At 37.8% G+C, this 20,358-nt stretch overlaps 1 protein-coding gene across 1 annotated transcript; it reads left to right on the top strand.

The window, feature by feature from the left end:
* Positions 1 to 2,290: 2,290 nt before the first annotated feature.
* Positions 2,291 to 14,892, top strand: DMP1 (dentin matrix acidic phosphoprotein 1). Its single transcript, XM_019464822.2, has 6 exons — positions 2,291 to 2,423; positions 6,707 to 6,781; positions 7,230 to 7,277; positions 10,361 to 10,393; positions 10,582 to 10,629; positions 12,449 to 14,892. Exons 2-6 carry the CDS (start codon positions 6,728 to 6,730, stop codon positions 13,817 to 13,819), a joined length of 1,554 nt encoding a protein of 517 aa, XP_019320367.2. The 5' UTR covers positions 2,291 to 2,423; positions 6,707 to 6,727; the 3' UTR covers positions 13,820 to 14,892.
* Positions 14,893 to 20,358: the final 5,466 nt, after the last annotated feature.

Raw genomic sequence — 20,358 nt, 5'->3', positions numbered from 1 at the left:
TCCTCAGCCACTTTGTTTGGAGTTTGTGGGTATAACCTATCATGTAGTGTTGTAACCGGTCTCCAAAATGGCCTGAACCTTTCCTCTGTTCCCTGCACATTCATTCTGATCCTCACACCAAAAGGCACAGACTTTTTCTCCTTCTGAATCTGGGATGGCCCTGTGACTGATCTGACCATAGAATATAGAGAGTGATATTTTGGGCAGCTCTTGGACCCCAGCCACCATGTGAGAAGGCCAAGCCACAAAAAGAGGCAATGTAAAGGAGAACTGAAGTGTTCAGAATAAGAGTTTCAGCTGAACTCCCAGAAGACAACCATTTGAGCGAGTTATCTTGAATTCTAAAACAATGTCCTATAACATCCTCTACCAAAATCTTCCCAGGATCCACTCTGACATATGATTAAAAGGTTCTTATATGATAGACCTCAGTCAAGACCCATGAAACCACCTGGGAGTGTAACTGAGAACCAGAACAGAACATTGGGAATTTATAGCTTCCTCATATTAAGTCTGGTCTTCTAATCAACCTTATATCAAAGTAGACTCCTTTCTCCTCATTTTCTGCCCCCTCCCACCTCACTGAGTTCACAATGAATAAGTTGAGAATTCATATATTTGATATTTGTTTTCTGGATAAAGTTGTATACCCCAATTCTCTAGAACCAGCTTGGTAGGAGTATCAACTAACACTTCCAACAGCCAGGGGTGTCTGAGTGGTTCAGTCAGTTAAAGCATCTGACTTTGCTCAGGTCATGATCTCACTCAGGTCATGTTCTTGCAGTTCGTGAGTTTGAGCCCTACATCGGGCTCTCTGCTGTCAGCGCAGAACCTGCTTCAGATCCTCTATCCCCCTCTCTCTCTGCCCCTCCCTGCTCATTCTCTCTCTCTCTCACTCAAAAATAAACATTAAAGAAAACTTCCAATAGTCATCAACATGTTCAAAAAATTAGAGTGAGTCACACAAACTAATAGATTGGCCCATTTTAAAGCAATCTATTAAGTTATTCATAAAAGTCTTTATTGAGTATTTATTATGACTCAGGAACCTAGGTATTAGGGTCCTGGATATACACCAGTAAACAAAGCAAATATCTCCACTCCTGAGGAAGTTAAATTTTGGTAACCTATATTCTTTAAATAGCTGTTCAGTGATCATCGCATTGTTACTTAAGCATTCTCTTTGCGAGGTGCCAACTCACTTCCAGCTCCCTCCAACAATCTTCAGTACTCCCCTGAAGAGTCCTGGCAATTACTGTTTTATCCGTTTCACTACATTTTCAGTGATGGCAGAGTCTCCTGGAACTTGATTTTTCCATATGCCACCCATCTAGGCTTCCCTTTTATCCAATTCTGATTTCAAAGAGTCACCAGAGTTATTTTTTATAACCATTTTTTAATGTTTATTTTTGAGAGAGAGAGAGAGAGAGCGAGCGAGAGCGAGCAGGGGAGGGGCAGAGGGAGAGGGAGACACAGAATCCAAAGAAGGCTCCAGGCTCAGAGCTGTCAGCACAGAGCCCAATGCAGGGCTCGAACTCATGAACTGCGAACTGCAAGATCATGACCTCAAAGTCGGATGCTTAACTGACTGAGCCACGAAGGAGCCCCAGAGTCACCAGAGTTAAATCCAAAATGTGGCAAGAAGTTGGAGGGAATAATGAAGTGTTAGATTTAAATTACTTTTGGTTAAAAACAAAAATTACTTAGGGTGGTAACTTAACATTTCCAATCACCACAGAATTCTGTAAGTAATGCTTCATTAGATTACCAAGAATTTTGGACTTTTGTGTGTATATAGGGGTTAGGGAGATGGGAGGAAAAGGAGGTAAGCAGTAGAGGTTGTTAAAAGATAAGAAGGGAGAGGATAAAAGCTTATACTCTCAACACCATCAATTTAGGCAAATCTAGTATTTTAGAAGGTTCTTCATGTACAACCTGGAAATGTACATTAACAGGAAACTTTCTGCCCACTCCTTGCCTCTCCTTTTCCCATCCATGTGTCTGCTGGGATCTGTCAGTAGGTGGAAAACATTGTCATTGTTTATAATGCTCATAAGCCTTCATGGATGTGAATGACATATATTTAGAAATCAAAATAAAGCTTTAGGAAGATCTTCAATTTAATGGAAACTAGTCTAGTCATTTGGGAACCACAAGAGCTTTTTAGGGAAAATCTGCCTCTGCAAGTTGGAGGAAGTGTGGGTGTATTGGAGTCCCGGTGACACCTTGTGATGTCAGTCACCCCCTGCCTGAGGTTGATTGGCTATGAAAAGCTGAAGCAGAGTTTAAATTCCTGCACCATCAGAGAAGTGAACATCAGAACATCAACACAAGAGTGGCTTCACTGGGCACAGATTTCCTCTGTGAGAACTTCAGACTCATTGTTGAGACTTTTGGGGAAAAGTCTTTGTGAACTGAAGAGGGTAAGAAATTTTCATTTTTGAAAAATTTTAAAATGACTTCTGCTATGTTTGGAAAATATTAAACATGTATACATGTTGAGAGGCGTTATGCCATGCAGAAGAAAGATGGGGAGAGCTGAGCCTTGGGTTAAAATGATTCCCAGTTTTGTGCCTGATGTTTATGCCACAGCAAATAATGATATTCAAGTGACATGTTAAGTCAATAGAACCAGATGTTCTCTATATTACTCTAATTAGACCTCTGCATTCAGGAGGCCTATGGAGAGTCATTTTGAAGATTAGCTTTAATTAGCAAAACAAAATTTTACATTTAGGTTTTATGGATATAATGACGTTCATGGCCTACAAAACATTATGAAAGAATCTAAAGTAGACTAGCAGGACTTCCAAAATATAGTCTTTTAAATTAAAATCATTTAATGCTATTCATCTAGATAGTATCCAATAATATTCATTATGAACTGAGTAACTGAAAGAAGATGCTAAGACTACTGAAATAAACCAAGGATGTGATAATTACAATATTTTTGTATTGTCTACTTAGGTATTTGTGTTAGCATGCCTTGCAAACAGAATGCAATAAAATGTTGAGTATAACTATCTTCTAAAAACATTTTCTAGCGTAGAAGACTTAAGAAATATATGTTCCAATCCATGTGTATTTTTATTTACTGCATTTATTCCACTTCATCTATATCAGAAGTGTCTGTCTTCCATAATAGAAAATGGGAATTGTGGTCAGGCAATGCATTCTCTGTTACATCTAGAAAATCCCACGTGTAATAGCAGTACTTCAAGCAACCTGTCTTTTCTTTAGGAGCAATAGCTTCTAGTGAACCATACTTTCTGTTTACCTGAGGGCCAAATGCACTATCCTACTTTGATGTGCTTGGTTGGTTAAAATGTGTGAACAGTTTTCTAAGGGCATTAGTCCACTTACCTACCCCAAAATGGTAATGTGGACCAATGTGCCTCAAATGCTTAGACACCTTCCAAATTTGAATTTGAATTTTAGGGCACCTTGGAGTTATTTTAATGTGGTTGAAGGCATATGATGTGGGATTGATTGTAATTGACCTCAAGACAAATATAATTGGAAGGATTTGATATTTTTATTGCCTTATTTGTTTGGTTCTCTGAAATCCTGATATAATCATATCCTGGCCAAATTCCATTTTATTTTAAAAAAGTAATAATGAGGGGCACCTGGGTGGCTCAGTCAGTTAAACGTCCAGCTCTTGACTTTGGCTCAGGTCATGATCTCATGGTCTGTGAGTTCAAGCCCCACGTCAGGCTCCATGCTGACCGTGCAGAGCCTGGTTGGGATTCTCTCTCTCTCCTTCTCTTTCTCTTCCCCTCCCCGACTTGTGCTTTCTCTCTCAAAATAAATAAATAAACTTAAAAAAATAAAATAAAAAACTCTAATTGAAAGCCTAAATTAGGGTTAAAGATCTGACTTCTTTTAATGCTTGATGGCAGACTATATATTCTATGAGAGGCAACTTCAGCTCTTACAGGACCCCAGGCTGTCTTTTATTTTTGTTCAGGAAATTATTGCTTTAGGTCAGGGTGCTAAATGGTATTTCTAGAAGCACAAGCAAGTTACTGCATCTTTCTTATGTTTCGTAATATTCTATCCCTAAGAAACTTGAACACTGGAAACACATACTTTCTTTGCAAAAATACACAACATTCATTAGTTTAGGGCATCCCTTAAGTTTTTTTTTTCCTATTTAGATAAAAGAGAATCAACAAAACAAAACAAAAACAAGAGGAGAACTCTATTGGCCTTTATCAAGTCTGGAATATTGCTAGCTTTCAGAAGAACATTAGAGATTATCACCCTATTCAAATTTCACTTTGAAAATTAAAATGGTGAACAATCTAATTTTCATTCGACCTGTGACACCAAAACCATTAGCATGTAGTTATTTTGAGAATATCACATTTAAGGGAAATGTTCCTTAAGAAATAAACCTATGAACTTAAAAAAAACAAAACAAAACAAAAAACAAAAAAACTTTGATTGTGGGAACTAAGGGGAAATAGAGTGGAGGAAAAATTTTCCTCTACTCTTGTAGGGTCTCCAGCTGGGTTTAAGAATTAAACTGACATAAATCAGATTAGCTGGAGAAAAGCAAACATGTTTCATTAACATTTTTACATCTCCATGAGAGCCTTCATAAGAGAATGAAGACCTGAAGGAGTGACCACAGAAGGCTTTTCTACCTTTTAGATAAAGGAACAATACACCTGTAAAGAACTGACAAGACAAAGGGCTTTGGGCTGGGATGTAAATTACAGGGAAGTGATTAGGAAGACAAGATTAGTTTAACAAGGTTTGTACAGATTTCTCTCAGCCTTAACCTTTCTTCTCTCAGGATGAGAATGTCTTCCTTCCTCTTGGTATAGTGAAGCCAACTTTCACATGGGAGTTTCTTGCTTTCAGGAAGATAAAGGAGGATCAGAGCATCTTTCTTGCATTTGCTGTTTCCCAAAGGCCTTTAGCTTAAAATAATTTTTATGTCAAGAAAGCATATTTTGGGATGCAAGATATTCCAGTTTCCTTCAGAAGGAATATCTTTTTGAATTAGGTTTGTTTTAGATGGAGTTGAGCATTTTCATATGTTTTCTGTTAATTTTAGGTAGAGGATTTGAAAAAGAACTAAAAATATCAAAACACAAAGACTAATATGAACTATGCTGAATTAGAATAAAGAAAATAACACAAATGGAGAACAACTATGTTGAAGTGAGATAATGCTCATGATATAAAATGGGAGAATCTATTGGACCATTTGAGCTGAAAGTAGAAATGAGCAACATTCTCAGTTTCCTTAGGATTTCTACTGTTTTCTTGAATGAATTAAAAAATAAGATTAGATGACTTCTAGAGCTCAATGTTACAGACATTATTCAGCATATCCAGACATTAGTGAGCAATGTATTCTTATTTCTTAGATCGGAGATTAAAATCATTCAGAGTATCTTAAAAACAAAAGTGAAGTCTGAAATAAACTTGCAGGATTTTGCACAAAATGTATGGAAATCCATCTGACTAATTTATTAGGGCAACTACAAGGCTAACAAGTGCTGGGCAAATTATTTTTCCTTTAGATCATTTCAAAACCTTTTGCATTAGCATGTAGTACATCTATTTTTAGATACAGAACAAGTTGTTTTCCAAACCACCAGTTCTTGAGGTGTGAAATGAAGCCACCCTTCAGGAAAATACAGTTTGATTTGGCATGTTTCTCTCAGCGTACTTCACAAGTACATCCCAAAGCTCTAATCTTCCTGAGATCCTTCAGTAATGCAAATGACTGAATTAGTCATTTAAATGAAAGAATTTAGTATAATCTATGTGTAATATATGACCAATTGTAGCACAGTAGATATTAAGAGCTTTCTGGAGCTGTACTATGTAAGCTGCCATAGTAAACCTCTGTAGATCAGGAAGACAAAAGGCAAAAACAATCTATGTTGTTTAAATATTATTTCAAAGTTATAAATGTGACTGAGAACCAATGTGTGTATGTATATAGACAAATGCTGATGACCTATTGATGGTATCAGTACATTTTGGTTTAGGTGTATATTTGCCAGGTTGCTGTGCCACAATAATGTGCATAATTATCATAAAAGTGAATTGATCAGAAATTTCTCGATTCCTCTTTCTTTACTTGTTCCTCTATTTGTCCTATTTTGTGTGTTAGGGAAGAAGCATTTATAGACCTTCTCACTGAAGTATTTCCAATTTGTCTCTTAGAAGTGAGGTTTCTTTTTAACCAGTTTACTGAGATATAATTCAATATATACTTTACACACTTGAAGTGTACAGTCATTAACTTTTAGCCATTGCATAGAGCTGTACAACCTTCAGCAAAATCAGTTTTAGAACATTTTCATCACCTCCAAAATTCATTCCTTAACCTATCACTCTCAAACTCTCCTCCAGTCCTGGGCAAACACATCCTTTCTATCTCTATAGATTTGCCTATTTGGGACAGTTCATACAAAAGGAATCATACAATATTGTGCCTGGCTTCTTTCACTCAGTATAATGTTTTCAAGGTTCCTCTGCTTTGTAGCATGTATCAGTACTTCATTCCTTTTTATGGGTGAATAATATTCCATTGTATAGATACAGTACTTTTTATTTATCTATTCATCAGTTGATGGACATTTGGATGAGCTGTGCTTTTCAATAGGAAGAAAATGTCAAAAAGTTAAAGCTATATTTCTTTAGCATTAAGGAAAACATCTTCTGTCCTTCATCACAGGCAGAGTTGCCACTGCCGGCTATGAAGACCAGCATCCTGCTTTTGTTCCTTTGGGGGTTGTCCTGTGCTCTCCCAGTAAGTATCAGGGCAGAGATATATGAAAAAAGATCATTTATACCTAAGATCCCACAATTTGCATTGGCTATAAGCCAGATGGCTGGCTCTAGATGAAAACAGTAGTTTCTTAGGAAGCTGTTTTCTTTAAAATATCATCTGAATTATTCCTTATGCTGTTTATTCACATAGCTAGGATTCTCGTTTTTCTTCATCATCAATGGTTCTCAAAGTGTCATCCCCTGAACAGCAGCAGCATCAAGTAGGATTTTGTTAGAAATATAAATTCTCAGGTCCTGCCTCAGACCTACTGAGCTGTACTCTCTAAGGATGTGGCAATATTTGGTTTAACATGGCATCTAGGTGATTCTGATTCATGCTAAAATTTGACTATCACTGCTCCTAAGTGTCCATAGCTACTGCCTTGGAAATTTCTCTGTGGGCTAACCATGTATACTAAATTTTCCAGGTAGCCAGGTATCATAATACTGAATCTGAGAGCTCTGAAGAATGGACGGTGAGTAGAAATAAGATTAAAAAATATTTTTAATTTAATATATTAGTATAACCAAATTGGCTCCACTGCAAATGTTGAAACTGCTAATGATTTAATGAATATCTTAATAATCTAAGATATAGGGCTATAATTTCTAGTTCATATGAAAAAAATTAGTTCATATAATGCTTCGACTTCAACTTAATAGTATAATTTGGTAAGGAGGCATTTTTCCATTTAGCTTTATTTTCATAATGGATGTGTGCAGTAGCAGAAGGGGATGGATGACAGTGAACCAAGGCTGCTCTTTGGAGTGCCAGGTGGCTCAGCTGGTTAAGCGTCTGACCCTTGATTTCAGCTCAGGTCATGATCTCACTGTTGAGAGACTGAGCCCCATGTCATGCTCTGCACTGGGCATGCAGCCTGCTCAAGATTCTCTCTCTCCCCCTCCCTCCCCTGCTCATGCTCTCTCAAAAAAAAAAAAAAAAAAAAAAAAAAAAAAGACTGCTGTTAAAGGATTAGGACGAGAGATCTGTTTTACCAGGAGATGTCTGGAAGGCAAGAGGTCAAGTCTTAGAAAGTGAGAAGAGAAAGAAGAATGAGAGGATACCAGAGTCTCTGGAATAACACCTAAATGTTGATTGCGTGTTGACTCTGAATGGCTCAAGAACCATTGCCAGGCTGTTCTGTGCTTTACATGAAAACACTGAGACACAGGGAGTAACCTAGTCTGTCTAGGTTACACTGTTAGTAAGTGTTAGAGCCAGACTTTAAACCCAGGTCACCCTGGCTCCAGAGTCCACATTCTCTATCAGGGTGTTATATCCCTCTCAGGAAGGGGCCAAGTCTAGAAGGCCAGTAGGTTCTCAAGATTGAAACTACAAATAATGCTTAAAATTTTATGCTAAGTCAGAGTGTTTTGCTCATGACCTTGTTTCCTGCTGGCTTTTGCACATGATGCAGCTTGGGCACAACACTATTAGTGGTGGCCAGATAATGTCAGAGGCTTGAGATGGGGTCCTGCCCCTGCCTGAGATTAGAATAGACATTGCAGGATTTCTTATATGAACTTTCATCAGAGATGTCTTTCTGCTAGTTAATTGAAAAGTAGCCACTGCAGATCTTCCCTCTTATTCAACCAAACACTCTAGAGTACCACAAACATTTGGCATGAGAAAAATACCAATGTCTTCCTCCCTTTCATCCCTTTTTTTTTTTTTTTTTTGTTATTAAGCATCTTTTAATTTGGTCTTTTATCTTTTTTTTTTTTTTTTTTTTTTTTTAATATATGAAATTTACTGTCAAATTGGTTTCCATACAACACCCAGCGCTCATCCCAAAAGGTTCCCTCCTCAATACCCATCACCCACCCTGCCCTCCCTCCCACCCTGCCCTCCCTCCCACCCCCCATCAACCCTCGGTTTGTTCTCAGTTTTTAACAGTCTCTTATGCTTTGGCTCTCTCCCACTCTAACCTCTTTTTTTTTTTTTTTTTTTCCCCTTCCCCTCCCCCATGGGTTTCTGTTATGTTTCTCAGGATCCACATAAGAGTGAAACCATATGGTATCTGTCTTTCTCTGTATGGCTTATTTCACTTAGCATCACACTCTCCAGTTCCATCCATGTTGCTACAAAAGGCCATATTTCATTTTTTCTCATTGCCACGTAGTATTCCATTGTGTATATAAACCACAATTTCTTTATCCATTCATCAGTTGATGGACATTTAGGCTCTTTCCATAATTTGGCTATTGTTGAGAGTGCCGCTATAAACATTGGGGTACAGGTGCCACTATGCATCAGTACTCCTGTATCCCTTGGATAAATTCCTAGCAGTGCTATTGCTGGGTCATAGGGTAGGTCTATTTTTAATTTTCTGAGGAACCTCCACACTGCTTTCCAGAGCGGCTGCACCAATTTGCATTCCCACCAACAGTGCAAGAGGGTTCCTGTTTCTCCACATCCTCTCCAGCATCTATAGTCTCCTGATTTCTTCATTTTGGCCACTCTGACTCTCCCTTTCATCCCTTAATTCCAAATGATAACTGACAGAGTTATCTCTGAGAGCCTGCCATTGTGTCTGCCTGCAGAGTCACAGGGCAAAGACTTAGAGTGATTATATCTCCTTCCTCTGGGGAGATACCCCTGCCTAGCATAGCTGAGAGGCTTGTTAAAGACATGTTGATAGCAGCTCCAGTGCTGTACTCTGCAGCTCATAACCATCACTTAGCAGCTTGGAACCAGGAGGGATTTGAGGATTTTGCTGTGCTTGAGGGAAAGGGGGAGTGTAGATGAGAAGGCACCAGGATTAAAAAAAGTGAAATAAATCAGAACTATGCCCTGATTAAGTTTCAGACTTAGGTTTTTGGTTGTTTTTTTCTTTTTTTTCCTCATGGAGGTGATCTTATGTGATTCAAGAAGTGTTTAGTGGCTTTCTCAATTCAGTTTTATCTACTACTGAATTTTATAAAGTGATGTTCTCAAAATGCATTGTTTCTTTATATCATACTGAAAAATTCTCAAGATGTTTCCAATTTCATCCTCACAGCAAGTCTGTGGAGTATGCACAGTTGTTGCTAATATTCTTAATTTATAAATAAGAAATTGACATTGGACAGGTGAAGGGAATTGCTCAAATTCACAGAGTGACCAAACATTGCAGTTTACCCAAGACTTAGGGGTTTCCTGGAATATGTGAATTTCAGCACTAACATCAGACAGTTGGTTTTCAGGGATAAAACCAAAACCAAGGAGCTAATTGAGACTTCAATCTAGGTTCTAAGCTTCAATGCTGTTTTTCTTTCCTATGTTACATTTCATCCAGGTTGTATGAACAACCAGCTTCAAAGAAAGTATATTTTTTCTCTAAGTGAAGTATCAGAAACACAAAAACGTTCCCACAAGATCTTTTCCAGGCCATTGGGTCACCTCACATTCACTTTTTTTTTTTTTTTTTTGCCATTTCACCACAAAATGTCATACCTCATGTAAATGTAAAATATATGACAAGAAACCGAAAAAAAATCCCTTAAAATGACTTTAAATATTTGCAAGACATGGTCCATCTGTGAAGGAGTAACTTGTTTTTCTTCCTTTTTTTTACAGGGTCATTTGGCTCAGACACCAACACCACCCTTGGTAACTATCTTGTTCATTTTTTGGTCATAAACATCTCATAAAGTAAATTTACTTTAACACTCTTCTCATCACCTTAGGCCATTTGGACAGCAGTAAATCCAAACCGCAAGCAACTGATGTGTATCATATATTTTTCTTTCCTTGGGAACTACTAACAGGAAAAATAAACAACTTCTTTTTCCTTTTAGGAGAGCAGTGAGTCATCTGAAGAAAGTAAAGTTAGCTCAGAGGAACAGGTAATTAAACAGACCTTTCTTAACTTTTCAGACTACTTAGGAGTTGAAGGAAATGATGTTAGATTAAATTACCTGGCAACAATTCTAAATGTAATATTTTCTAACCTTTGGTTATGCTAGCTAAATAGTCCCAGAAAATAAGAAGAGAAAAATGAGTGGGAGAATTCCGATGTTCGTTCCATATATATCACTGGGGCCAGAATGGAGACATTGTGGCTCATATAAACACACACACACACACACACACACAAATGGTCATAAACCATGATAGACAAGTAATTGTTCATTTATCACTCTAAAATGTTGCTTTTATAATTGGAGTAGTTCAGATCAGGCAGAGAAAGCCTTCTGGCTCACATGAAGCACTTGCTGGGTCTAGAGACCTCCTCCATGTTAAGTATCTTGTTGGAGGAGAGAATAGGAAATCCCTGAAGAAAGTTTAATAAAACAGCTTCTTTAGTAATGACTTGTCTAAACAGTCTCAATGGTGGTTCTGGGAATGAGAAAAGCTGACTTAGTTTATAATTATATCCCTTTAATAAAAAGCTGGCTTTCTTTCTCTTGCATGCACACTTTTTTTTTTCATTTTTCTAAGACTAAATGTCATTACTTTTTTGGCTCTTCTATTATTTTGACCAAACTCAAACCTGTGGGGCTCCAGAGATTCCAGGAACCAGGTTTCTCCCTGAAGCTTTGAACCATGTTGCACTCTACCCTCAACCAGTTAAAGGATGAATTATTTGGTGTTTTTTTTTTTTTGTTTGTTTGTTTTTACCATTATTTACTAAAGGTTTGTCAAAGCAACAGTCTAGAAATTTACAGGCATAGAATTGGGGCCGTTTTATGGAGATGTGATTTATTGCCTCCATATTCTCTGAGCTCTCAAATGAAATAGTCCCAGTTTGAGAAGTGTGCAATATGTGCCAGTGAATTATGGGAACTAAAAAGATGCTTAGTTCCAGCACACCAGTGTAAATCTAGCAATGGGAAGACATGTCATCATTTTGTACTCCCAAATGGAAAGTCAGACATTGATCAGTAGGGGCAGGTGGAAAAATAAAAAAACAAAATTGGCAAGGATGCTCTGCTATGGGGTATGGTAGAGAGAACAGATTTTTCTAGAGCATAATGAATGAAGACTCACTGTCTTTCCTTGTCTGTGTAGAGGATACAATTGTTCGACTTATGGGGATAATCTCTCTGAGCTCACACTTAGAATAAGCTTCCCTGGTGGTCTCACTAGTTGCAGTCTTTTAGCTAAGCCTTCTACGGGCAACTCTGCCTGTGTGGGTGAAGTATAAATATGGTTTGGGTGAGATGTATATCTTACTGTAATATTTTACTATCATTTTAGCTAAAGGTTTCATTATACTGCCCTAGTACATTTTTCCCCCCTGAGTTGAGAAAAAAAAATATTTGGGTCTTTTAAAAATCACCCAATATTTTTTAAAACTCTGTTTTAAACCAAACAATTTGATGAGTATTACAAACCACCTCTTTAATGTACAAAAAAAATTCTCTGAGTTTCTTCCTGGGATCAGACTTACAATATGATTGGAGTTTCATAAATGTGATTTCTATAAATGTTTTTGAGAAAATTTCTACAGCATTGAGTGAACTGTGTCTATATAAAATGGAATGACTTGAGTTTCAACTCCTCTTCCTTCCTCTTTAACCTCTGGTAGAGATGTTATTGAGCAGTAAAACTGATCATGGGCTAGAAGGAGGGACATAAGAAGAAGAAAGTAGGAAGAGCCTAGATAATACCCTCTGTATCAGCTCCTGGAGTACTGACATGTTTGTTAACCCCAAACTCCAGGCCAATGAAGACCCTAGTGACAGTGTTGAATCAGAGGAGGGCCTTGATGATCATCAACATGTGCATAGACCAGCTGGTGGCCTCTCTAGGAATGGAGGAAAAGAAGGAGATGATAAAGATGATGATGAAGATGACAGTGGAGATGACACTTTTGGTGATGATGACAATGGGCCAGGACCTGAAGAGACACAAGAAGGAAACTCCAGACTCAAAAGTAATGAAGACTCGGCTGACATCACACAGTCCAGGGAAGACAGTGCACCGCGAGGGGAAGACAGTGCCCAAGATACTACCAGTGACAGCAGGGACCTTGACAATGAGAATGAGGTGAAGAGCAGGTCTGAGGGAGGTGGCTTTGCTCAAGATAGTGAGAGTGAGGAACACTGGGTTGGAGGTGGCAGTGAAGGGGATAGTAGCCATGGGGATGGCTCTGAGTTTGATGATGAGGAAATGCAGAATGATGATCCAGACACTATCAGGAGTGAGAAAGGCAACCTCAGAATGAGCAGTGCTAGTGTCGAATCAAAAGGAAAGAGCGATGAGCAAGCAAGCACTCAGGATTCAGTTGACAGCCAATCAATGGAGTATCCGAGGAGGAAAATTTTTAGAAAGTCCCGCATTTCTGAGGAGGATGACATAGGTGACCTTGATGATAGCAACATAATGGAAGATGTCAAGAGTGACTCCACAGAAAACGCCAATTCCAAAGATGCTGGCCTCAGCCAATCCAGGGAAAACAGCAAAAGTGAATCTCTAGAAGACAGTGAGGAGAATCAGTCTCAAGAAGACAGTCAAAATGTACAAGACCCCAGCAGTGAATCTAGTCAAGAGGTTGATCTGCCATCTCAAGAAAATAGTAGTGAATCTCAGGAAGATGTAGTGAGTGAGTCCAGGGGTGACAACCCAGATAATACCACCAGTTACTCAGAAGATCAGGAAGATAGTGACTCCAGTGAAGAGAACAGCTTGAACAAACCCTCTAGTTCAGAAAGTGAATCAGGAGAGGAGCAAGCTGACAGTGAATCCAATGAAAGCCTCAATGACAGTGAATCCAAGGAAAGCCCAGAGTCCACTGAGGACGAGAATAGTTCTAGCCAGGAAGGCCTCCAGTCTCACAGTGCCTCAGCAGAGAGTGAGAGTAAAGAAAGCCAGTCTGAGCAGGACAGCCAGTCTGAAGAAGATGATGTCAGTGATTCTCAGGACAGCAGCAAATCAAAAGAAGACAGCAACTCTACTGAGAGCAAATCAAGCAGTGAGGAAGATGGTCAGTCAAAAAACACTGAGATAGAAAGCAGAAAATTAACAGTTGATGCTTATCACAACAAACCCATTGGGGATCAAGATGACAATGACTGCCAAGATGGCTATTAGCATCAGCATCAGCATCACTAGCTTTCCTAAGAAGTGGCTCTTACATACAGGAGTCTTGGGGGTTGGGGAATAGGGAAATCATTCTAACTATAATTTATTGATGTTTTTATCAGAAGGACAACCAGAGGCCATTTCTTTCTGAAAGGAAATGCTGGATATTATATTTGTTTCTAGAGTGTCACCAATTTATAGGGGTTTAAATACTGTCAAATGATACCAGAACACACTCAATGAGACTGGAAGCAAGGAAAGATGTACAGCTTCACAACTGAAATAGTTACTAACTCATTAACATAACAGTTATTGAGATTCTATTACGTACCAGGTACTGTGCTAGGTGCTGGGATATAATGAAGCTTAAGGCTTGTTTCTTGCTCCTGAGGAGCTTATAGAGGGATAAAGTTCAAAAGCTAAAGAGGGATACATATGAGGGAAACAAGAATTATAACAATGCAATGTGGTGAGTGCTGTAAGAGGTATGATCAAAATACATGGCAGCACAGAACATGGGACTAACTGTGCCTTGGATAATCAGGGAGGGCTTCAAAATAGGACACTAGAGTTGGAGCACTGCATAAGATTTCTCCATTGAAGACAAGAGAATTCTGTTTATCCTTGGGATAAGCAACAGTGAATCCTATATGATGAAATATTTAGTTTGTGGAAACACTTTCAAATTACAGCACAGGAGGTATTTTGGATAAACAAAACTTTGTTTTGATGCTTTTTGCGGAATTCCCATGAACACTGCCTCACTTACAACTGGTGATATGATATGGAAGGCTGGGTGGGAAATAGTAGAAAGAGATCCCTCTTTGAATAGATAGAAAACTTTTAGCTTTATTTTTTTCCTAAAGTCAGTCTATGTGCAATGCTGGAAAACTATTCTCTGAGTCTTTTACATATGTTGCACATAGCGAAATTGTGTACATAGAATTCAATTGATTTTTGCCAAATATCTTTTGAAATGTTACCTCAACATAAAATATGTTTTGTAATAAAGACAATAATATCTAGAAGAAATGTGTGCTTATTTTTATAGTGATATTAATTATTAGGAAACATCTGTATTAAACAACTCTTCCTTTAAAACATTAAATAGTAGTTTCCTTTCTTCCGTTAAAATAAATGATTTTCCTAAATTATTTTATGAAAATTTTAGTTATAATTCAGGTAGAATTTTGATAAAATTACTTTATGTGTTGCTTATATTTTATTAAATATACCTGTTAGAGATAAGGAAAAAAGAAAATGAAGCAAGCTGTCAACATTGCTTAAGGCCATGCCAAAAGTTCATAATGTTTGGGTTTAACATTAGTTCTTGCTGGTATCCCAGACTGTCATTTGTGTAAACTCTGGAATCTACAGGGAAACATATTTCTTTTATTTTTTAATTATTTGAAAGAAACTACTGTACATCAGCACTTTTACTTTTCAAATGTGTCCATTGGAGTACATCAGAATTCCCCTACAAATTTATTAAGAGAATCAGAAAGATTTTCTAACCTTCAGTCTGACCCTCCCCATCCTTCCATAAGCTCGATTCCCTTACAATGTCAAAGCTGAGAATATTAGAATATTCTCTAATCCTATCTCCTGAGATTTTAATTTAGTAGGTCTAAAGTGAAACCCAGAATTCTGTTTTTAAAAGGATCCCAGGAGTTCTGATGCAAGCCCATCCACATACTTGTATTTGAGTTCTCTAGCTCAATGGATTAATTAACTGGTTCTAATTAAATTTCCAAGGGTGTACATGTGAGGAAGTAATTAACCTCTTTAGAGAGTTTAAGAAGTTTTGGGACAACTGAGGTAAATTTTGGGGAGTGACTAAGAAAACAGGGGAGAAGCACATTCCAAGCACAGGGAACAAAAGAGTAGATGTACAAAATTGTTCATGGGATGTTAATGTATGACAAGAATATCTAGTGTTACCAAAGCATTGGGAAGAGAGAAGGAGAAAGGGGAAGTGATAAGATAAGAGATTGCTGGAAAGATGAGCTGGGATCCAACATGAAGGTCTCTGAATGCCAGATTAAGGAGAACAGCCTCATTAGTGAGTACTTGCCTAGAGCTAGGTTTTCATATATGATATACATATCAAAAACATCTTTGACATCGATATTATAATTTCTCTACTCACTTTAAAAATATATATATATATATAACAAATAGGAGCAGATGAAACACAGAAAAGCTAAGTATCCTACACCAAAATCCAAGAAATAGCAGAGTCTGATTCCATTTCTGTTCAATGATGAACCACTGAAAATTTTAAGCAGTGAGCATTCATGAATATATGAATATGGTCTTATCTGCTTGAAAAATGAGCAAAGAAATGCTACATTCTCTAGTTTCTCTCAGCATGTAAAGAACCTAAGAAAGTGACTGAGAAAGTCACTTTCTAATGGCTTGTTTCCCTAAACCTGTTATTTTGAGAGTCACATTAGTGGAGAATTCATTCTTACTTTCCCTAAAGATTCCCATTAAAAATTTATATGTATATATATACGTATATATACATAAAATATATATGTATTTTCAGACTGAAGATTTCTATTGAAGATTTTGTAAAAAGAAATGCCATGGTATGTTGGAGAAACTAGCAATACTGATGTCCAAAAAAGGAAGCTTATACTGAGCTCTTTAGCAAGCATGGCTTAATGTGAAGAACTCATTCAGCCTGGAAGCCACTGATTGCCACAAGGCACTAGACACTGGCTTGTATTGCTGATATCAATGGCAATGACTCTAGATGCTGCTAATAATACTGGTACTACTGATTCCAGCTGTCACTGCTGCCAGAGACCATTCTCCATGAGCCCTGCTTCACTGTATCACAATGAAGTTCTCAATTCAAAGTCCATGGTAGATGCATAAAATTGTCAGATCCTACGCTAAATGCTTATGTACTAGTAAAGGGACCCTAGAAAGAAAGTATCTTCATTTTCAGTTTCTACAACACAAGATGAATTTTATCTTTTAACCAGACATGTAAGGTGGTAACGTATGTGCCATATGTAAGAGGAGGTTCAGATGCTGGATGAGCAAAAAGAATGAAAGATGTCCTACTGATGGGGAGAAGATCCATGTCTACACCCAAAGGGAAGTAAGTAACATTAATGCCATGGGAATGACCAAGTCAACTTCCATGGCTGTGCGTGAGATCCACGTTGGTGAACATAAGAGAAATAACACTAATACCAAAGGGAATGTATGGAACACCAAGGGAATTTCTCATGAAATACAGGGGAACTAACATTTATTGAGCAGACACTATGCTCTAACTCTGCACTAGGTGTCTTACTTTGGATCAGAGCTATAAGAATTCCAATGATGGGCTAGACTGGAGGCTATCCTCCTATATATAGTAAACGAACTCTAAAACTGAACTTCATGGAGGTTATATCCCTAAACCCCCTAAAGTTATTTGAAATGCTGATACATGTGGGTAGAAGATCCACAATTTTCATCAGATTCTTAAAAGAGTTTATGACTAACCTGCTAGAATCCAGTCAAACAAATAAAAGAAATAACACTGACATTCATAAGATCTGCCTGGATTTTGTTTTGTGAAACTATTGTTTTCTGTAAAAATCTAAGTCAGTGCTGAGGAAGAGCTGGGAGTAGAGCTTGATTCATGTTATATGCATTACTTGCTATGGTTAGCAGCTAAAGCTATGTAAGAAGGAAGATTATGTATCATAAAATATCTTTTTGTTCAAGAAGTATTTTTTTAGAGAGAGTGTGTGCACATGAGCAGTGGGGGAGGGGTACAGGGAGAGGGAAAGAGAGGGAAAGAGAGAGAGAGAGAGAGAGAGAGAGAGAGAGAGAGAATTTTAAGCAGGCTCCACGCTCAGTGTGGAGCCCAACACAGGGCTCAATCTCACAACCCTGAGATCATTACCTGAACTGAAATCAAGTTGGACGCTTAACTGACTGAACCACCTAGGCGCCCCAACAAATACAATTTTTAATGGAAGTATAACTGACATGTAACATATTAGTTTCAGGTATAGAACATAATGGTTCAACATTTATATACACTGTAGGATGATCAGTAAGTCTAGTTACCATCTGTCTCCATGCAGTTACAATTTGTTTTTTTGTGATGAAACTTTTATTTTTTTTTGTTAAATGTTTATTTTTGAGGGAGTGATTGACAGAGCACCAGTGGGGAAGGGGCAGAGAGAGGAGAGACAGAATCCAAAACAGGCTCCAGGTTCTGAGCTGTCAGCACAGAGCTCCATGCGGGGCCTGAACTCACAAACTGGGAGATCATGACCTGAGCTGAAGTGATGCTTAACTGACTGAGCCACCACATGCCCCATGAGAACTTTTAAGACTTACTCTTTTGGCAACTTTCAAATGCGCACCACAATGCTGTTTATTACATTACAGGACTTATTAATTTTAAAACTAGAAGATTGTACTTCTTGACCCCCTTCACCTATTTTGCCCATTGTACAAAACAGTGCCCCTCTGGCAACCACCATTCTGTTCTATGTAGGTATGTACGTACGTATTTATTTATTTATTTATTTTTAAGATTCCACATAGAAGTAAAATCATATGGTATTTGTTTTTCTCTGTCTGACTTACTTCATTTAATATAATACCCTCTAGGTCAATCCATGTTGTTGCAAATGGCAAGATTTCATTCTTTTTTTAATGTCTGAGTAGTATTCCATTGTATATATACACCATATCTTCTTAATCCACTCATCCATTGATGGAGATTTATGTTATTTCAATATCCATGCTATTATAAACAATGTGATGAGCACAGGGATCCATATATCTTTTTGAATTAGTATTTTCATTTTCTTCAGATAAGTACCCAGAAAAGGAATTAATCATATGGCAGTTCTATTTTTAAGTTTTTGAGGAACCTCTATACTTTTTTCCATAGTGGCTGCACCAATTTACATTCCTACAAGCAGTTTATGAGGGTTGCCTTTTTTCCATATCCTTGTCGACACTTATAATTTCTTGCCTTATTGATCACAGCCATTCTAACTGATACGAGGTGATATCTCACTGTGGTTTTGATTTGCATTTCCCTAATGATTAGTGATGTTGAGCATCTTTTCATGTGTCTGTTAGCCATCTGAAAAATGTCCGTTCAGGTCCTTTGCTCATTTAAAAAAATTTTTTAAATGTTTATTTATTTTTGAGAGAGAGAGACAGAGCTTGAGTGGGGGGAGGGGCAGAGAGAGGGGGAGACACAGCATCTGAAGCAGGCTCCAGGCTCTGAGCTGTCAGCACAGAGCCTGATGCAAGGCTCAAACCCACTAACTGTGAGATCATGACCTGAGCTGAAGTGGGATGCTTCAGGCACCCAGGCCACCCAGGCACCTCTAGATCCTCTGCCCATTAATCAATTTTTTGTTTGTTTGCTACAGAGTTGTAAGTGTTCTTTATATATTTTGGATATTAACCCCTTACTAAATATATCATTTGCAAATAATTTATTACATTCAGTTAAGTTGCTTTTTCATTTTCTTGTTAGTTTCCTTTGCTATGCAGAAACTTTTTAGTTTGATGTGAACCCACTTGTTTATTTTTGCTTTTGTTGCCTTTGCTTTTAGAGTCAGAATCAAAAACTCATTGTCAAGACCCATGTCAAGGAGCTTACTCCCTATGTTTTCTTCTAGGAGTTTTATAGTTTCAGGTCCTACCTTCAAATCTTTAATTCATTTTGAGTTAACTTTGTGTATGGTGTAACACAGTAGTCTAGTTTCATCCTTTTGCATGTGGTTGTCCAGTTCCCCAACACCATTTACTGAACAGACTGTCCTTTCCTAATTGTATATTTTTTTCTGGCATTAATTAATTGAACACCTGTGCCTGGATTTATTTCTGGTCTTTCTATTCTGTTTCATTGATCCATGTGTCTATTTTGTATGCTAATACCATACTGTTTTGATTGCTCTAGCTTTGTAATATAGTTTGAAATCAGAGAGACATAGGATAACCCCAGCTTTGCTCTTCTTTCTCAAGACTGCTTTGGCTATTCAGGATCTTTCATGGTTCCATACAGATTTTAGGATTTTTTTGTTCTATTCTTCTGAAAAATGCCATTGGTATTTTGATAAAGATTGTACTGAATTGAGGTGGCTGGGTGGCTCAGTTGGTTTAGTGTCCGACTTCCGCTTGGGTCATGATACCATGGTTTGTGAGTTTGAGCCTTGCATCAGGCTCCTTGCTGTCAGCACAGAGCCCACTTCAGATCCTCTGTCCCCCTTTCACTGCCCACCCCCATTTAAAAAATAAATATTAAAAAATGAAAAAAAATAGATTGTACTGAATCTGTAGACTGCTTTGGGTACTATAGACATTTTAACACTAATTCTTCCAATCCATGAATGCAAACTATCTTTCCATTTATTTGTATCTTTTTCAATTTCCTTTTAATTTTTGTTTTTACATTTATTTATTTTTGATAGAGACAGAGTTCAAGTGGGGGAGGGGCAGAGACAGAAGGAGACACAGATTCTAAAGCAGGCTCCAGGCTCCGAGCTGTCAGCACAGAGCCTGAC

This window comes from Panthera pardus, unplaced genomic scaffold (genome assembly GCF_024362965.1).
Source record: "Panthera pardus isolate Hobbes unplaced genomic scaffold, ASM2436296v1 HiC_scaffold_13, whole genome shotgun sequence".
NCBI classification, from domain to species: domain Eukaryota; kingdom Metazoa; phylum Chordata; class Mammalia; order Carnivora; family Felidae; genus Panthera; species Panthera pardus.
Note: the sequence above shows the minus strand (reverse complement) of the source record. Positions and strands in the feature narration are given on the sequence as shown.